This window comes from Echinococcus granulosus, assembly GCF_000524195.1.
Source record: "Echinococcus granulosus chromosome Unknown EG_S00043, whole genome shotgun sequence".
NCBI classification, from domain to species: domain Eukaryota; kingdom Metazoa; phylum Platyhelminthes; class Cestoda; order Cyclophyllidea; family Taeniidae; genus Echinococcus; species Echinococcus granulosus.
In genome coordinates, this window is record NW_020170423.1 from 341599 (window position 1) to 358460 (window position 16862).

At 43.1% G+C, this 16862-nt stretch overlaps 1 protein-coding gene across 1 annotated transcript; it reads right to left on the reverse strand. All coding sequences in view use genetic code 11, as the record gives it.

Moving 5' to 3' along the window:
* Window positions 1-8027: 8027 nt before the first annotated feature.
* On the reverse strand, window positions 8028-16127 carry EGR_05651 (putative ATP-dependent RNA helicase DDX31; the record flags this gene model as incomplete). Its single annotated transcript, XM_024494900.1, has 21 exons — window positions 8028-8065; window positions 8110-8209; window positions 8285-8322; window positions 8397-8462; window positions 8592-8678; window positions 8949-8975; window positions 9059-9176; window positions 9251-9288; window positions 9919-10036; window positions 10450-10493; window positions 10718-10790; window positions 10822-10909; window positions 12309-12434; window positions 12774-13099; window positions 13574-13894; window positions 14510-14683; window positions 14768-14976; window positions 15021-15256; window positions 15288-15707; window positions 15741-16042; window positions 16074-16127. 21 exons carry the CDS (start codon window positions 16125-16127, stop codon window positions 8028-8030), a joined length of 3003 nt encoding a protein of 1000 aa, XP_024350697.1.
* Window positions 16128-16862: the final 735 nt, after the last annotated feature.

Genomic DNA, 16862 nt, shown 5'->3' on the forward strand with positions numbered 1-16862 from the left:
ATGGCATATTTCACCAGGCAAAGTATTAAAAATAATACGAGCATCAACCCCATCAAGTAACCAATCTCACTTTGAGTGAAGTGTAATGTAAAATGCGAGGAAAGGCTTCAATGCCATACCTCCACCTTTCGTCTCACGTGAATAGTTCACCACAGCTTCAGCAGCGGGTGTGAACTCATCCGGCTGCCCATCCACGACCACATCTACAAGTACATTACGGAAATCCCTTTAATTTTGCCGATTATGCATTGTATACAGTGTTTCAATTTGGTGGGGTCGCTTCCTTAGGCATACAAACAGACTCACGCACTGTGTCTTCCAATTCTAACAAAGAAGCTACGTAAATCTTTGAAAACCTATGTTCTCTTCAATGCAATATTAAACCACCCAATTTTGATGAACAAGAAATGCGACGACAATTCGACAGGGGATACCACACCTTCGACGACTTCTGTTTGACTTGAGGCATCGGCAACAGCCTCCTCTACTCGTGATGGCTCGGCCTCGTGTGCGCTCGCATCGTCACCTACATGCACATTGCAAAAACACTTTATCCCATTCAACAAGGTACAAGTAAATTTAAAATACATGGGAAAAGTACTCTCGTGCGCATAAAATTAGGCTTTTTTAATCATTCCTAACTTGCCATCACCGATGTTTCGCAGTAGTGAAAAACGTACCTTCACGTTGCCTTTGTACATCATCTTGTTTGCCCTCAAGCGATGCCACACTTATCTCCGTAGTGATATTGTCCTCCACTGCATTCACGGAGTTCACTAGCATGCGACGAGAGCGCAAACTCCTCTTGTTAACCTAATAGCATTAAAAGCATTGGTAGTTAAGCCATAATACTGAACTCGGTCAAGGTGGATTAGCATAACATGTCGTTTACCTGAGAGTCTGAGCTGCTCCTGCCTGCTGCAGAGACGCCAACATAGTCGAAAGGTAAACCTGCGTTGGATAAAAAGGCACAAAAATGAGAAAGCCAAAACGTGAATGTCTAGAGACACCTCACCACCTTGTACATTTGACTGGTTTCGTAATTTTTCTTTCGACAGGGATGTATCTAAATCAGCAACAAAGCATGCCACAATTTATCGGGCAAGGTGTTACAACGGTACGCATGTCAAATCCTTCAAGTAACCAATCTCACCTTGAGTGAAGCATAAAGTAAAAAAGTGGGGACGAAAGTGTCAATGGCATACCTTCGGTTTGCGCCTCACTTGGGACACTTATCACACCTTCAGCAGCGGGAGTGAACTCAGCCACCTGTCCGTCCACGCCCAAATCTACAAGATGGTTGCAGAAATGCCCTTTCATATTGCCAATTATGCATTTCATACCACATTTCTAACCAGCGAAGTTACTTTCTTAGGGATAGATGCAAGTCTACTCATTTTGCCTTATCTTACTAACACGAATATGCGTAAACATTTGAAAATGGATGTTCCCTTCAATGCAACCTTAAGCCATCCAACGTAAAAGAATGAGAAATGAGACGACAATTCGACAGAGAGTACCACACCTTTGACGGCTTCTGTTTGACTTGAGGCATCAGCAACAGCCTCCTCCACTTGTGGTAGTTCGGCCTCGCGTGCGCTCGCACCGTTGCCTACATGCACAATGAAGAAAAATTTTATTCAGCAATGTGTGGATGAATTCAAAATATGTGGGAAAATAACTCTCTTTCGTATAAAATTAAGCTCATTCCACTACTCCCAACTTGCCAACTCAATTAGCAATGAAAAATGTGACGCACCTTCACCCTCCATTCGTTCACCACTTCTTTTGCCTGTAGGCGATGTCACACTTATCTCCACAGTGACGTTGTCCTTCACTGCATCCACAGAATTCACCAACATGCGACGAGAACGCAAACTTCTCTTCTTAACCTTACAATATTAAAACCATTTGTGCTTAAAAAACGATTGCGGATTTGATCGAATCACGTTTGCTGAAAACGTCACTTACCCGTGACGCTGAACTGCTCCTGCTTGCCACGGACACACCTACATGGTGGGAAGACAAACATGTGCTGGTTAATAAAGCACAAAAATGAGAAAGTCAAAACGCCGGTGCTTAGATGTCCTTCACCGTGTACTACCAACTAATTTAGTTAGTGTCCTACATCAAAGGTGTATCTAAACTGGCAGTAAAATGTGGCAAGGAATTATACGATAACCATATCAATTCCTGCAAGTAACCAATCTCATCCTGAGTGGAGTGTAAAGCAAAATGGAAGAAAAAGTGAGAACCACGAACAGCTAAATGTCGTACCTTCAGCTTGTATCTGACTCGAAACATGCGCCATCTCTTCAGCAGTGGGCGTGGACTCAGTTGCCTGCCCAACCACGACCACACCTACGGGCGGATTACAGAAATTCCCTTTTACAATTCTGATTACGCATTGTACACTGTGTTTCAAGCTAGTGAGGTCGATTCCTTAGACAAAGATGAAAGTTCATTCATCGTGCCTTGGCGTTGCATTAAAAAACCGCAAAAATCCTAAAAACTGATGTTACCTTTGATGCACCATTAAGCCTTTCAGCTTGGATAAAATATAAATGAGACAGCAACTTGACAGAGCATATCACACCTTCGACTTCTGCTTGACATGAGGCATCGACAACAGCCTCTTCCACTCGTGACGGTTCGACCTCGTGTGCGCTCGCATTGTCACCTACATGCACATTGCAAAAACATTTTATCCCACTCAACAAGGTACAAATAAATTATGTTCATTCCACTATTCCGTACTGGTCACTTCAATTATGCCTTAACAATGAGAAATGTGGCGTACCCTTTCCCTCCCTTCCTTCATTATTCCCTTTGTCCGCAAGCGATGCCACAGTTGCCGCCACGGTGGCACTCTCACTCACCGCAGCCACGGAGTCCACCGACATGCAACGAGAGCGCAGTACCCCCTTGTCACCCTTACAATGGTACAACCTCTTGTGATTAAACCACAACAGTGAATTCAATCGAGTCAGGTTTGCAGGAAATCTTATTTACCGGTGAGTGTGAACTGCTCTTGCTTTCCGTAGAGATGCCTGTAAGGTGAAAAGACAAGCTTACATTGGATACGAAAGCCTAAAAACAGGGAAGCTGAAACAGAAATGTTTAAAGGCGCCTCACCTTGTACTTTGGACTGGTTTACTGATTGTTCTTGTAGCAGAGATGCATCTAAATCAGCAGCAAAGTATTAAAAGTGCACCCACGTCAATTCCTTCAAGTAACTAATCTCACCTTGAGTGAAGTATAAAGTAAGAAAAAATAGGAGCTAAAATGTCAATGGCATACCTTCGGTTTGCGTCTCACTTGGAACATTCGTAACATCTTCAGCAGCAGGTGTAGACTCAGCCGCCTGCTCATCCACGGCCATATCTACAAGTTGCAAAACTCCCCTCTCATTTTGCCAATTATACATTTTATATCATATTCCCAACTAGTTAAGTCACTTCCTTAGGAATAGATGCAAACTCACCTATTTAGCCTTGATTTTCTCACAAAAAAAACCCCACAATTTTAAAAACTGATGTTCCCTTCAATGCAATATTAAACCATTTAGTTCGGATGAATGAGAAATGTTACGACAATGTGAGAGAGGATACAGTACCTTCGACTTCTGTTTGACTTGAGGCATCGGCAACAGCCTCCTCCACTCGTGATGGTTCAGCCTCATGTGCGGTCGCATTGTCACCTGCATGCACATTGCAAAGAAGTCGTTTTATCTTATTCAACAGGGTGCAAACAGATTTAAAATACGTAAGAAAAGTGCTCCCTTGCACACAAAATTAAGCTCACTCCATTGTTCCACACTAGCAGCATTGATTATGCCTTAGCAATAGGAAATTTGACATACCTTCACCCTCCCTTCCTTCAACACTTCTTTTGCCCGCAAGCGATGCCACACTTATCTCCATGGTGACATTGTCATCCACCGCATCCACGGAGTTTACCAAAAGGCGACGAGAGCGCAAACTCCTCTTTTTACCCTTATAATATTAAAACCACTTGAAATTAAATGATAAGAAATTTAGTGGAGTCAGGTGCGCAGGAAATCTCATTTACCGGTGAGTCTGAACTGCTCCTGCTTCCTGTAAAGTTAGTGTCCGGGACCGCCTCACCTTGTACTTTGGGCTGGTTTTGGAATTTTTCTTCCAACAAAGTTGCACCTAAATCATCAGCAAAGTATTCCACATTTCACCAAGCAAGCTATTGCAACGATAATTGCATAAAGTCTTTCATATAACCGATCTCACTTGAAGTGAAATATGAAGCAAAATGGGAAAAAAAGTGATATTCATGTCATACCTTCGGCTTGCGTCTGACTTGAGACATTTACCACAGCTTCAGGGGCGGGCGCAAACTCAGCCGCGTGCCCGACCACAACCACGTCTACAAATAAATCATGGCGATTCTCCCTTACATTGCTGATTACATATTTCATACTGTTTCAATCTAGTCACGTATTTTGCTTTGATTTGCTAACACAAAATCAGGTAAATCTTTAAAACTTCTACTAACACTCCATAAGATAATTCCTTGCGCTAACAGCAGCAGCCAGTGAACGGTTTAGGGCTTCGCCAATAGACCAGGTCATACAAAAGTCGACTTGGTTTTTTATAGGTAAATAGGCAGAAAAGGAGTAAGAAAAACAACATTGCGCATACCAGGGACAATTGACTTGCTGATAGCCAATGAAGCGACCTCGACCTCACCATCACCACCAACACCAGTATCAGAGAGCTCGGATTCCGCGGCTGGGTGCGGACAGTTGGAGTCGGTAGGAGCTAAAGAGTCAAGGTATGCAAATAATAAGAGGTTAACTTGACGATGAGAAAATCAACCCGTGGAATTACCACCGACTTGGGATCTGACATCAGCCGCCTCCTCGGGGCAGGCATTACCCGCATTTACCTCACCCGAGGAGCTCCTTTCATCTGTGGCTGAAACAATACAAACGACTTAGTTTTTTGTCACTTATTCAAACGAAAGAATAATTAACAGTTGCGGCCTTACCAGGAGCTTCTGGCCTGCTAACCATTACTGAAGAGTCTGCTCTGAATGCTGAAAGCATTGAACAAAAAGCCATTAGGAATAGCAAGTGAACCACAAGGATTTCGCCCTCTAATAAACATTTTATGAAGGGGTAGTCAGACCAAGATACTACCTCTGGGATCTTGTGCTTCAATGATTTGGACATCAGCCTCCGGTTCAGATAACAATCCCGCCGTTGGTAGAACCTGGTCATCTGAAGAAAAAATCAAACACGATTCACTTCCGTGACGTTTCAAATAGGGAGGAAATGGAAATCCATGGACCAAACATACGTGGTGCGACCTCTCTCGTTCGTGTTGAATCTTTGGCGAAATCTATCCGTAACATGGAATCTACGAAATGTGCGTCATAGGCGGTAAAATGAAACCAACCATCAACGTTATTTGTGGCCCAACGTCCAGCATAAGTCACCTTTCGCTTTGGCGCCTTCAAGAAGGTGAAGAAAGAGCGTTTACAATCAAGAAACCAAACAACATAATCGAAATGATGTCCAAATAACAGACCATTACCTCTTTGGCAACCATAGACACCACAGAGTCGACTACAGAGGCTAAAATTGGGGCGAAATTTGTGAGAGTCAAAGATGTCCAACTACAGAGGACGAAGTCTTGGATGAATAAGTATCTACCTGAAACGTCCATCTGACTCACTACCATGGAAATCACCTTTTCCTCCGTGGGTTCGTCCTCAATAAATTGTGTATCCGCACCTACACCTAAAAATGCAGAATAAATAACTCATTTTCAACCCCAAGCTTCATCGAAGGATTGCGGATTTTTTGGAAAATTCTAATAAGACCTCATACTGGAGGTATAAAAATAGAAACCAGAAAAACTGAAACCTATTTTCTCAGACTTGCCAGATATACTTGATTTGACAAGCATTAAAGCGACTTCATCATCAATTTCCTTTAATGCAGGTGGTGGATTCGGTTCGTCAATGACTGAATAAAAAGTGGGGAAAAAATACATACAAGGACTTCTTCCGGAAATCCATCACCAAGCACCAGATAGACCAGCCAACTTACCAGATACTTCTAGATTGCTGACTACCATTGAAACGTCTTCACAGAGGAGTAGGGCTTCGGGTTGATGTTCAACTGAAATGCAATTCACTAAATAAAATTTAAGTCCATTACAGCGCATAAGCCTGCATATTAATGCTGGTAGAATCAACCTGGATGTCGTGTGACGTCGCCGTTCTCCTGCTCATTTCTTGAAACTGCTGAGTTAGAAGGCGCCTCCGCAGCAGCTGTGGTTGAGAAAACCCATGAAGTGAATAAAGACATTAAATTTTGTTTTTGAATGAAATGTCTTTATAACTAACTGAAAGCCTCCATAGTTGAAAAATCCGTTGGGATGGCACAAATAGAAGGCATGATCGCAGGGGTCTGAATCGCCGCCACAGTAACCGACGCGCCAGAAACCTCTGACATCGAAATGGCCATGGATGCGTCACCAACGGGTGAGGGTTCAGCTGACGGAGTCGACACCACAGTATCTGATGATGATAAAAACGAAGACTCATAATATTATGGCTCTGAAGGAGGCTGAGACCAACATAAATAATAAATTTTAAGATCATGGAAAAGGACTTAACTGGCTCATTAACTCATGACTCTAAGAATCCATCCATAGCTATTAGACATCCAGAAGTAAATAGTAAGTTTTACAACTACTCTGCACTTCAAACCAAAGTCGAGATAATCAGATAAATAATCTTTTGGCTTCACAACACACCGATGCTCCTCAGCCGAATACTGAAGCTGTTTCTACGCCAGTGTTTTGTTTCAACTGGGGATGTGAATTCCGCAAAAAACTGGGAAAAGTAACTAATTTATTGCTCAGAATCACGATAATACATTCAAATGGAGATTGGGAAATGCAAGGTATAAGCAATTATTAACAGAAATTGATAATACCAGAAGCCTTGATCCCAATGACCGGCACCGAATCGACTTCCACGTTGGATAAATTCGCTCCTATCGAATCTGTTCGGCCATTCGAATAATCGACTTCCGCTAAACGTGGGGCATCTACGTGTTCCAAAACTGAGAAATTGGAAATATGCAACTGTGGTTGCGAACGCAAATGTCTTACGACAAAAATCTATTCGTTGATAGACTTACCAGGAGCCTCGGCTCCACCGGCAACCATTTCTACAACCTCTGGGTCTGGAAAAATCTCCGCTTGTAAATGCAAAACGTTCACGGTCTCTAAAACTACCGAATTAGAAAGACGATACTTGAGGCATGCTAAAACGGCATTTGCTTATCTCCTGGAAGAGACGAATCTAGACCTCTCAGAAACATCCGTTCCACCGACTACTATTGAAACGATATCCGCATGTGATGAACTCACTTCTTTCGTATGCAATGTCTTTGAGTTTACTTCAGCCTTTTGACAACCAGGACTGGAATGTTCCAAAACTGCGGTAGGCAGAGTCTCCTGTTAAATTTCCCGGCTTCCTCGTGAGGCATCGATCTTTACCAGCTTATCTATTCTCAACTCTTCGGATTCAGAACATGACCAAATGCTGCAGTAAGTGCGAAGACATCGGGTATGACGAAAGTGCACAAATCTGCCTATCAACACCCATTGATATAACTTCTTCACCCGAAGAAACCGCCGTTTTTATACGAGGAGCGTCTACATCTTCTGAAGTTGCCATGCTAGCAATCAAACCTTTACACTTAAAACGGCGATTTCTGCTTGGAAAGTTAGAGTCGAATCAAAACTTGAAATTCTACGCCATTGGGGAGGGACGCCGAAGTGGTAGCAATAAGCATAGTAACAAGTAGTATCTATTTACATGCTAGTAAGCTGTACATATTTCCTGAACCGATCAGTCCAGTCTACACACAGTTCAAAGGTGACAAGCAAGCGGCTTTGCGCGCATGTGATAAAACGGTGTGTGGCATGAAGTTCCTTACAAAAGACGGCATTAAAACTCGAACTCAAGATTACCTACTCGCATGTAAAAAAGACTTCAAACTCGAGCACACCTAAACAGTGAGAAATTACTAGGTCACAAAACATCGACCTTTACCTTCTATTTGCCCCTCGTTAAGTCCAGCTGGAAGTGGTGCCACACTAATCTCCATCGTGGCGTCGTCGTTCTCAACATGGACAAAATTCTCCGCCATGCTCTAGTTAAATAACAAAGTGGTGAAAACAATGTAAACGTGATCAGCTATGTCGTAGCTGTAATAAATACTACCCACCTGTGACAATGAATTGCGTCTACCTCCCTTGGAAGAATCTGAAATAAAATTGAATGACTTAAAGTAAATCACTCACTCTATTTAGCCACAGATGAATGTCAAACTGCCATACCTTGGTTCTTCGTCAGATTAGGTGATTCTTCATGCGACAGGGCTGCACCTAACCCCTCCGCCTCATCTGCAGCGCACAGAAAGATAGGTTACATACTACTGATGAAGAGGCAAATATTTGCTAGAATAGTTAACCAAATGAAGTAGTCGGGATCAAGCCAAGCTTGTACATGATCGTCAAAAGAAAACTAACAACCTTCTGCTTCTGTCCCCTCTAAAGCTCTGGCAACAGCTCCGGAATCGAGTGGTGGTGACTCAGCTGTGCATTTGAGCGCACCCATACCTGCATGTACAAAATCACAACAACAAAAGACCCAACAAGTTCACACCTCAATCAGTTCATAAAAACATTTGGAGAAAGTAATCAAAAATTGAATAGGCTGGGCCACCCAATTACCGCCTTCACATGTTCGAAGCGTGAAAGGAGCAATACTGAACTCCTAACCGCCCTGAAGTTGGGGAAATTTGACTAATTCGTGGTTTCTTACATTCATGATTATTGCTGATTAGCCATTGCAACTTAACAAAACAATAATATGAAGTATAAACCCACTGGAGGCCTCTTCCGTTGATGCCGCAGCTAACAGAAGGTAAAAGATGGTTCAGTTAACCTGATGGCATTATTTCCAGAGGAAAACTATGAGCAAAATCAATCATGCTCACCCAATGCCTCGTTTTTCCATTCGGAGAGCTGCGCTACACTTAACTCAAATGTGATATTGGCTGCTGTTGCACTCAAAGAGTCCACCAGGTTACGTCGTGAACGCAACTTTTTAATTGCCTGCTCGAAGAAAATGTAACTCATTGAAGTGCAAGATCTATTAAGAAATTAAGGAAGAGCGGAAACAAACGTACGCGTCTGTTCGCACCGCGACTAGCAACCTCTGAGACACCTACAGAAATTGAATGCATAATTTGCATCAGCGATAAGGACACCAGATACTAAAGAGGGATGAGCTAATGAAATTAACACTGAGGCCTTCTGTCAGCGTGGATTGGGAACCTGTTAGGAGCTGGATTTGGATCCCGACGAGATCCTAACCAGGTAGTCAGTAGACATGACTTCCATACAAATGTCTTTATTACCGACGGGCATGGATGAGCAAAGGGAGTACAGCGAAAGTACGTGATCCTCAAAGCTGTGTCGGGGGACTGCATGAGCCTAGCATACTCACAGTATTGATAGACCTTAAGCATTATCATGAGTAGTAGCGCATCCAAAGGGCGTCCATACGGCATACCAGTCAATTATGGGGAACTGTGCGAGATCACGAAAATGAAAAATTCCAGCAAATCATAACAAGCAGGTTTACTGGATCTGCAGGCAACTCCTGCCGCTTTGTTTAAACTGCGTGGCATTAAAACACACTTCACCAAAGGACCTTAGTTCTGCTTTTGAATTGAAACCTGTGACTGTGAAATACTAAAAGCTCTTCGATAATTAATGTAGGCACAAATGAGATATAAAATACTGAAATGGTAGAATAAACACTTTTGTAACTATCAAGGAACAAGACGCGTACTCTCTTTTTCATTTCTTGTGTCTATAAGTGGTGCGACGCTTATCTCAAAGGTGGCATTGTTTGTTGCGTCCGCAGAATCCACCAAATTACGACGAGAACGCAGCTTCCTTCTACCACGCTAATAAAAATCAGACGCATAAACTAAAAAACATTTAATAGCATACGCAAAGCAGGTAGAAGACAAAAAGCAACCAGCAAACTTAGTAAAAGGGCATCAAAAAAAATACAAATTTGCCTGTGGTTTGAGATTCCGATCCTTGCTTTTTGCGGCGTCTATAAAATGAGGTGAGATGGAGTCTTCAGCGTGAACAATAGGTTGAATATGAGATGAAAGTGCAAGGCAAAATTACTCTTTTCAGCTTCCACCTGGGATAGGGTAGAGGACATATTCAAAGAATCGTTCAGGCTGACAACAAATGTTTCTCCTGAAACGTTTAAGTAGCTTACGAACAAATAGAATAATTCTGCCAAAAATGCAGAAGTGCAGAAAGTAGAGACGCACCAGCTCTCATACTTGTTTCTGAAACTAACCGACGTCGGGACCTTAAACGTGAATTGATCACATTGACTGTCCCCTAAACACATAAAACAATGTGGCATAAACACTCCAGAAGTGTGTTAAATAAAAGCTACCAAAAGTCAATGGTTACCTTGTCACATGATGGTTCGACAAATTGAGGACCTAAAATAGTGTCAAGTTATAATATTTGCTGGGAAATCAAATGTAGTGGACGGCATGTGAACAAAATCAACATATGTTGCCATTCAATGATAGTTCACTACTTGGTAGTCTTCGTACCTGTCTCGCCCACATCTTTTACGACCTTCGATCTTGTAACGCAATACACATTGCAAGCTGTTGAGTTATCAGCCTGGCAAATAAGCAATAGTACAAGCGCTTACATCGCTGGGACGACTAATCATGGACTCAGTGTGGTGACTTGAACACTCCGATTGCACAACTGAAAGAGTAAAGGCTACAAAGTAGTACCTTGTTCAAAAGTGGGAAGCTCAAGAGTAGAACGCTTCCCAATTCTGTCGAATAGCCCCTCCCTCGACATCTATAGACTGTTTTGAACCCACAATTTTAAAGTTGGCACCACAAGGCTCGTACTATTGTAACATCGGTAGGATTAAACATAGAGTAAATTGGAAGGTGAATGATGGACACAATGTTGTATCATCCAGTATCGCAAATAGAATTATTTAAAATGTTAGGATACAATATGAATAAGAGGTTTAGCAGCCAAAAAATATGTACAAAACTAAGTAATGAAATTTTACCAATTAAGCAAATAACTGCTCATAGGCCTAAAAAATGGTTTAAAATAAAGTGGACTGTTAGTGCAGTGAAAAAAGAGAGACGTTTAATCTTATTTTGGGCTAGTAATTAAGAATTCATTTAAATGCCGGAAGGCTTGGTCGATTATCGGTTTGTACAAACCCGAATTTTCCCAAAAGTAGTAGCAAGCAAGAATAACAAGGAAAATGTGTATTACTCAATCGCAGAAGGGCAGGGCACCCACTATCATGGCTCAGAGTTCTCGCTATCTACTCTCTATCCACCCGCTTACCACTGTTTTAGCAGAGATGCAAAGGAGGCATCGCATGCTAACTTAGCTAATATCTTTGTACAGAATCTGGTTCCATTTTGGCCTTCAGTAGCCTTTACGTTGAATGAAGATTGGGGCGTCTGCCATAGGTAGGCGTCAATTTTGCCCTTCTGCTAGGTGTCTTTACACATTTAAACATTCTTGGTGGATGGCCCTTTCTGCCACATGAAAGTATAGTATTTAGCCGCAGAAGTCAGGACAGTTGTACGTACTGGTCGAAATCTTTTGCCACTGCCACCAATTTAGTGCCTCGACTTGAAAAATGGACCCTACCAACGTACAAAGGGTTGGGGGGCTACGTCGCAGAGCGGATGTACAGGCCACACGAGTTGGAAGGTCTATGCAGTCAGAGAAAGCGCTAAATCTTCACTGATTCTTCTTATCTGAGAATCCGATTCACTTCTTTTCATTCGAGACTTGTCTCTTCCATACGACGGTAGTTCTCTGACGGCAGCTTTTTAGGATGATGATTTATAAATGAATGCGCGCGTACTGCTTTAGAACAAACCTGCCTTTTCTTCAATACTTCTTTCGTTTTGATGAACTAAGTACGCATTCTACCTTTTCATAAGGGAGAGTAACAAGGGAACAACTACGAACACACAGGCATCGCAACGACCTCGAGATACCCTGGTGCGTTACTCAAGCTCCATTCAGGACCCCCACCCCAACACCTCACCCATCACGCCAAGTAACCCAGAAAACAAGAGCAGTTAACAAGACTTTATTCTACAAACATGTACAAGTTTACATTGCATACAAATTCAAAGACCATACTCGGCAAGCATATTGCGTGTGGCCAGTTCAGCAGGCCTTGGCTTCTTCTTCGTCGTCTTCTCCTTCTTCTGCGTCGATCGAGAACCCACCTCTCCATTCTCCTCAAGAAATTCTAAACGTCGCGACCTACAACACAACGGTTGGCACCCCAAGCGATACAGCTGCTCAAAAATTGAGGGAATACAACTGTTCATAAAATAGATCAACAAAATCAAAAGTGTGAAATACAAACTGATTAAAGTCAATTAAGTAGCCAGCCTCTTAGACAATTTTCATGCCTTACAGATACGCTGTCTACCAACAGTGATTGGACGAACCCCCAAAACTTCTGACACTGCGTAAACGTAGTGGATTCTTGCAAAATCCTGGTCTTGACTCAACATTACCCAAACAAGTTGGCAACACTTAATTCACGTAGTAACACCTAACAGCTGATGGTTCCCGCAAAATTAGTCAAAATCTCACCTTTTGGCGATCGGAGAACCAGCAACGGCGGAATTGGCGATTCCTGGGTGAGAGTTTGATTTGGCAAGAGGTCGTTTGCCAGTGACGCGAGAGGCGATGTCAGAGGGCGCGTCACGCAGACAGAAGGCGCAGGCGACATGGCCAAGGTGAAGGCGCTTGAAGACGAAGTGTTCGCGCATTGGGCCGGAGAAGCTGGCATAGGCGCGCAGAAAGGATAGGTATGCTTGTTCCGCCAATGCCAAAAGTTCCGCGTTCTCATCCACCATCTGCAAGAAGTACTTCCCCATACTCGCTGCTGCCTCTTCCACTGTCCTCACGCCCCGGCGCTGTGTGAAGGAGAAGAAAATATTACGCACGAATAGAAATGCAGTCACTGATACCGCATTTGTACAACAAACTACCAGCAGTGATCAGTTGTTGGCACAGAGCACAGGAGCCTGCTGTCTTCACGTCCCGATGTTCTGTGGGGGATCACCACAGAACATTCTGTTGCAGGTGAATTGGGATGCTGCCACCAGGATGGCCTCCATAGGATAAATCTAACAAATCAGCATGACTCCCCGTTCCGATGTCGTGATAGAATGCTTATCAGTCAGCATTGAGACATTCTTTAGGAAGCCAACAACAGTTGTCAAAATGTTAAAAAGGATTGACTTTCTGATACCACAAAAAGGGGTAAGACTCATCGCAGAGAAGATTAATTTTGTACGGCAATACTACCAATATGCGATTTTTAGATATCAGCTCTGTAGTACTGAGTGGGTGAGCAAAAGACACGGTTAAGTCCATGGAATACCTACACCCTTGGTGTGCCTGAGATGATAGAGTGCGGTCTGCAGAACGTCGGTGAGATTCAGCCTCTGCAGCTGCAGACCGACAGTAGTGGAGAGCATGCGAGTGTAGGACTCCTCCTCGGGTTGGAGTAGCAGCAGCGCCTTACCACGACCACCCGCACGGGCGGTGCGACCAACACGGTGCACGTAGTCGACTGGACTGCCGGAGACGTGGTACTGCACCACCCACGCCACCCCCGCCAGATCGAGGCCACGGCTCGCCACATCCGTGGTGAGGAGGATGCCGTTGGGGCAACTGGAGAACTTCTGGAACACCGTCTGACGCTCCTGCGACACAAACCGACATAATCAGAGGGCGTGTGAAGGAATCTGAGAGTACGAGCATTCCAGGGCAATCACTGAACCAAAACCTTTTAGAACGACCAACTAATCAGCCTGTTTGTGACACTTTTAACTTCTGTACACAAAATTTCTGGAGTTACACGGAACCTCAAAATCGGCTAATTACGTGAACTTCCAATGCTTAAACGTTAGTAGCCATCGAGAGAAGCAGCTAAAGTAACAAGATAAACGGGATGCTGGTCGTACAAGTGAAGGTCGTACTCTGCTTGAAGCTTCCATCGACAACAACAGGAATACTATTGATCAGCAAGGGGCTTGTGCGTTCTTCAAAGAAGTAAGGAGCGTTTTAGGAACAATGTGCATGTTCTACTAAGAAACTGGTCGACCATCAATGACTAGCTGAATTAATCCCTATTCCACCACTTACTTTAAAATGATATGAAGTTTAGCATCGCTACGAAGCAAGGAGTTGTCACCTGAACTAAGTTGCAGTTTGGGAAAACTGTACTGTTCCTCGTCTGATTGTCCAGTTAACTGCTCTGGAATTACATTGCTGTGATTAAATAAAAAATTCAGACTAGCACAAGGGAACAAGCATACCTTATGATCCATGTTGCCATGAAGGCGATAGAGATGAAGATCACTAGCCTGGAATTCAGCACCGTCTGCATTATCAGAATCTTTGCAAAGGGTTTCGGAGAACAGACGGTGGTGAAAGTCCACACAATCCTGTGTAGCTAGGAATACAATCAACTTCCCTGACCGTTTGCTGTACTATAATAGAAGCATGAACAACGTAGTCATAACCCACTAGAAAATGAGAGGTGAATAACAAGAAATTAGTACTGAGCAAACTACCTTGGCTTTTAATAGGAGAAAAGCGGCAAGAGCAACGAGGCGCTGCTTGCATGGCACTACCAGCAAGAAGTGTTTCAGTCTAGAAGGCATTGAAAATGGCGCAACAGATCTGCCTTCTTTGGTTGTTTCATTTGAAATGCTACCTGCGTCATCAGCTACTTCACATTTTACGGGATTCTTTAATACCAATCCAGCCAGTGTCTCAACTCCTATTCGTATTAAAAACAGCTTAAGGAAACGTGAAACAAATTACCTGGTGTGAGAGTAGCCGAAAGAAGTACTGTTTGAACTGGACTTTCACGGCTGACTTCACGAGTAACTCGTTCGATGATTCGCCTCACATCGCGTTCAAATCCGAGTTCAACTAACCGATCGGCCTCATCTATCACTAACCATCTAAGCCCCTTCAAGCTGAGCACAGCTGTCTTCCTGATATGATCCAGAAGGCGCCGTGGAGTGCTCACGATAATATTTAGTCCCTTCCTGAGGCTGATGGAGAATTATTGAAGCGGCGACGTACCTTGCTTTTTCCCCTTTACGCTTAGCCCCTCCAATGAGACAGCCCGGGACGATTCGGACACATGCTCGACACAAGTGAGTCATTACCAAGCCAGTCTGAGTAGCCAGTTCTCGCGTAGGTAGAATAATTAATGCCTTTGGACCATCATTTCGAGATATCGGTGGTTCAGTTTCCATCAAATTGTGAATCAATGGAAGAGCATAAGCAACGGTCTTGCCAGAACCTGTTTGTGCTTTTATCAAGGCGTCACAGCCGTCAAGTAAGTGTTTGATCGCAGACACCTGAATAGAGGTCGGTCGTTCAAAGTGAAAATTCTTTTGGATGATTGATATCAAACGAGGATGTATGTTCGATCGTGAACCGAAGTTTCCCCATGATGTTTTGGAAAACACTGATTCAATGTTTGGAGTAACGCCCTCACTAGAAAGTTAAGATTGCGAGAACAAAGCTCACCTCATTACATTGAGTAAATCCTGCTGTTCTGAATGCTGCTTAGCGGATAAACCAACTTGAAGAGGATTTTTCGCAATTGACTCATCTGGAAATTTGAGACCTCGAGTCCTAACATTCACATTCACGTTCTTTTTCGGAGGTGAATTTTCTTCCGCCAGCTGTTTGACTAATTCCGACTTCTTTACTCTTATGGCTCTGCCAATTTTCCCCTCACTTATGCCCCTTCCATTCGATAAAGGCTCTTTTGGAATAATAGGAACATTAGAAGAGATGTTTTTCTTAGGAATAGGCGCAGATGAAACCTTTAAAAGTTGCAAAACGATTATAACCTACCTTGGCTCCACCACTTTCATGTGATTTAATATTCAATACACAGTCACCATCCATGCGGCCCGGAGTCAGTCAGAATACAATCACTGAACCAATCACATATCAAGTCACGATTAATAGGAGGTCAAGGTAGTTTATTTTTGTTATTTATTCTTGATTATTTTTTCGGATGAAAGATGTGCAATAATGACTTAATATTTTTGGAGGTATTTATAGGAGTCGTAACTGCAATATGGAACAGTAGAAATAGGAATCGCTGATTAATGTTAGGATTAGACTGTGTATATTTAGAAACGAAATCTATAATGAGTAGTTTGGACATTTTAGCAGTGATTCGCTGACCCGACATATCATATAATAAGAAACTGCCAGATACTATGCAAGGTACCCATAGATATAGCTGCAAGTCACGATCAAACTGCAAAATTTTAGGTCATTTTCATATCAACAATTGAGGTCATGGAAGTTTACGAATTATACATACGTTTGACCAAACCTTCCAAGCAAAAGACTCTAGGTGAATACGAATCTCGTAATGTAATAGCCGGTATCTCTTCCCTAGGAGAAGTAAACTCTGAACGATCATAGCCCTGACCATGGTGCCCCGTTCACTGTTGCCAATGAGGAATGTTTCTACCTGCTCAGTTCACTCGTTCCAGGGGCATGAATACAGAGTTGAAGGAGACAAATGTCTAGCCTAATACATTAGTGGTAGTGTCAGTGGAGGCTTCCCTTACAAGAACGACAGGTTTTGAGGGTGGCATGGAACCGCCGAATTTAGCCTCTGATTCA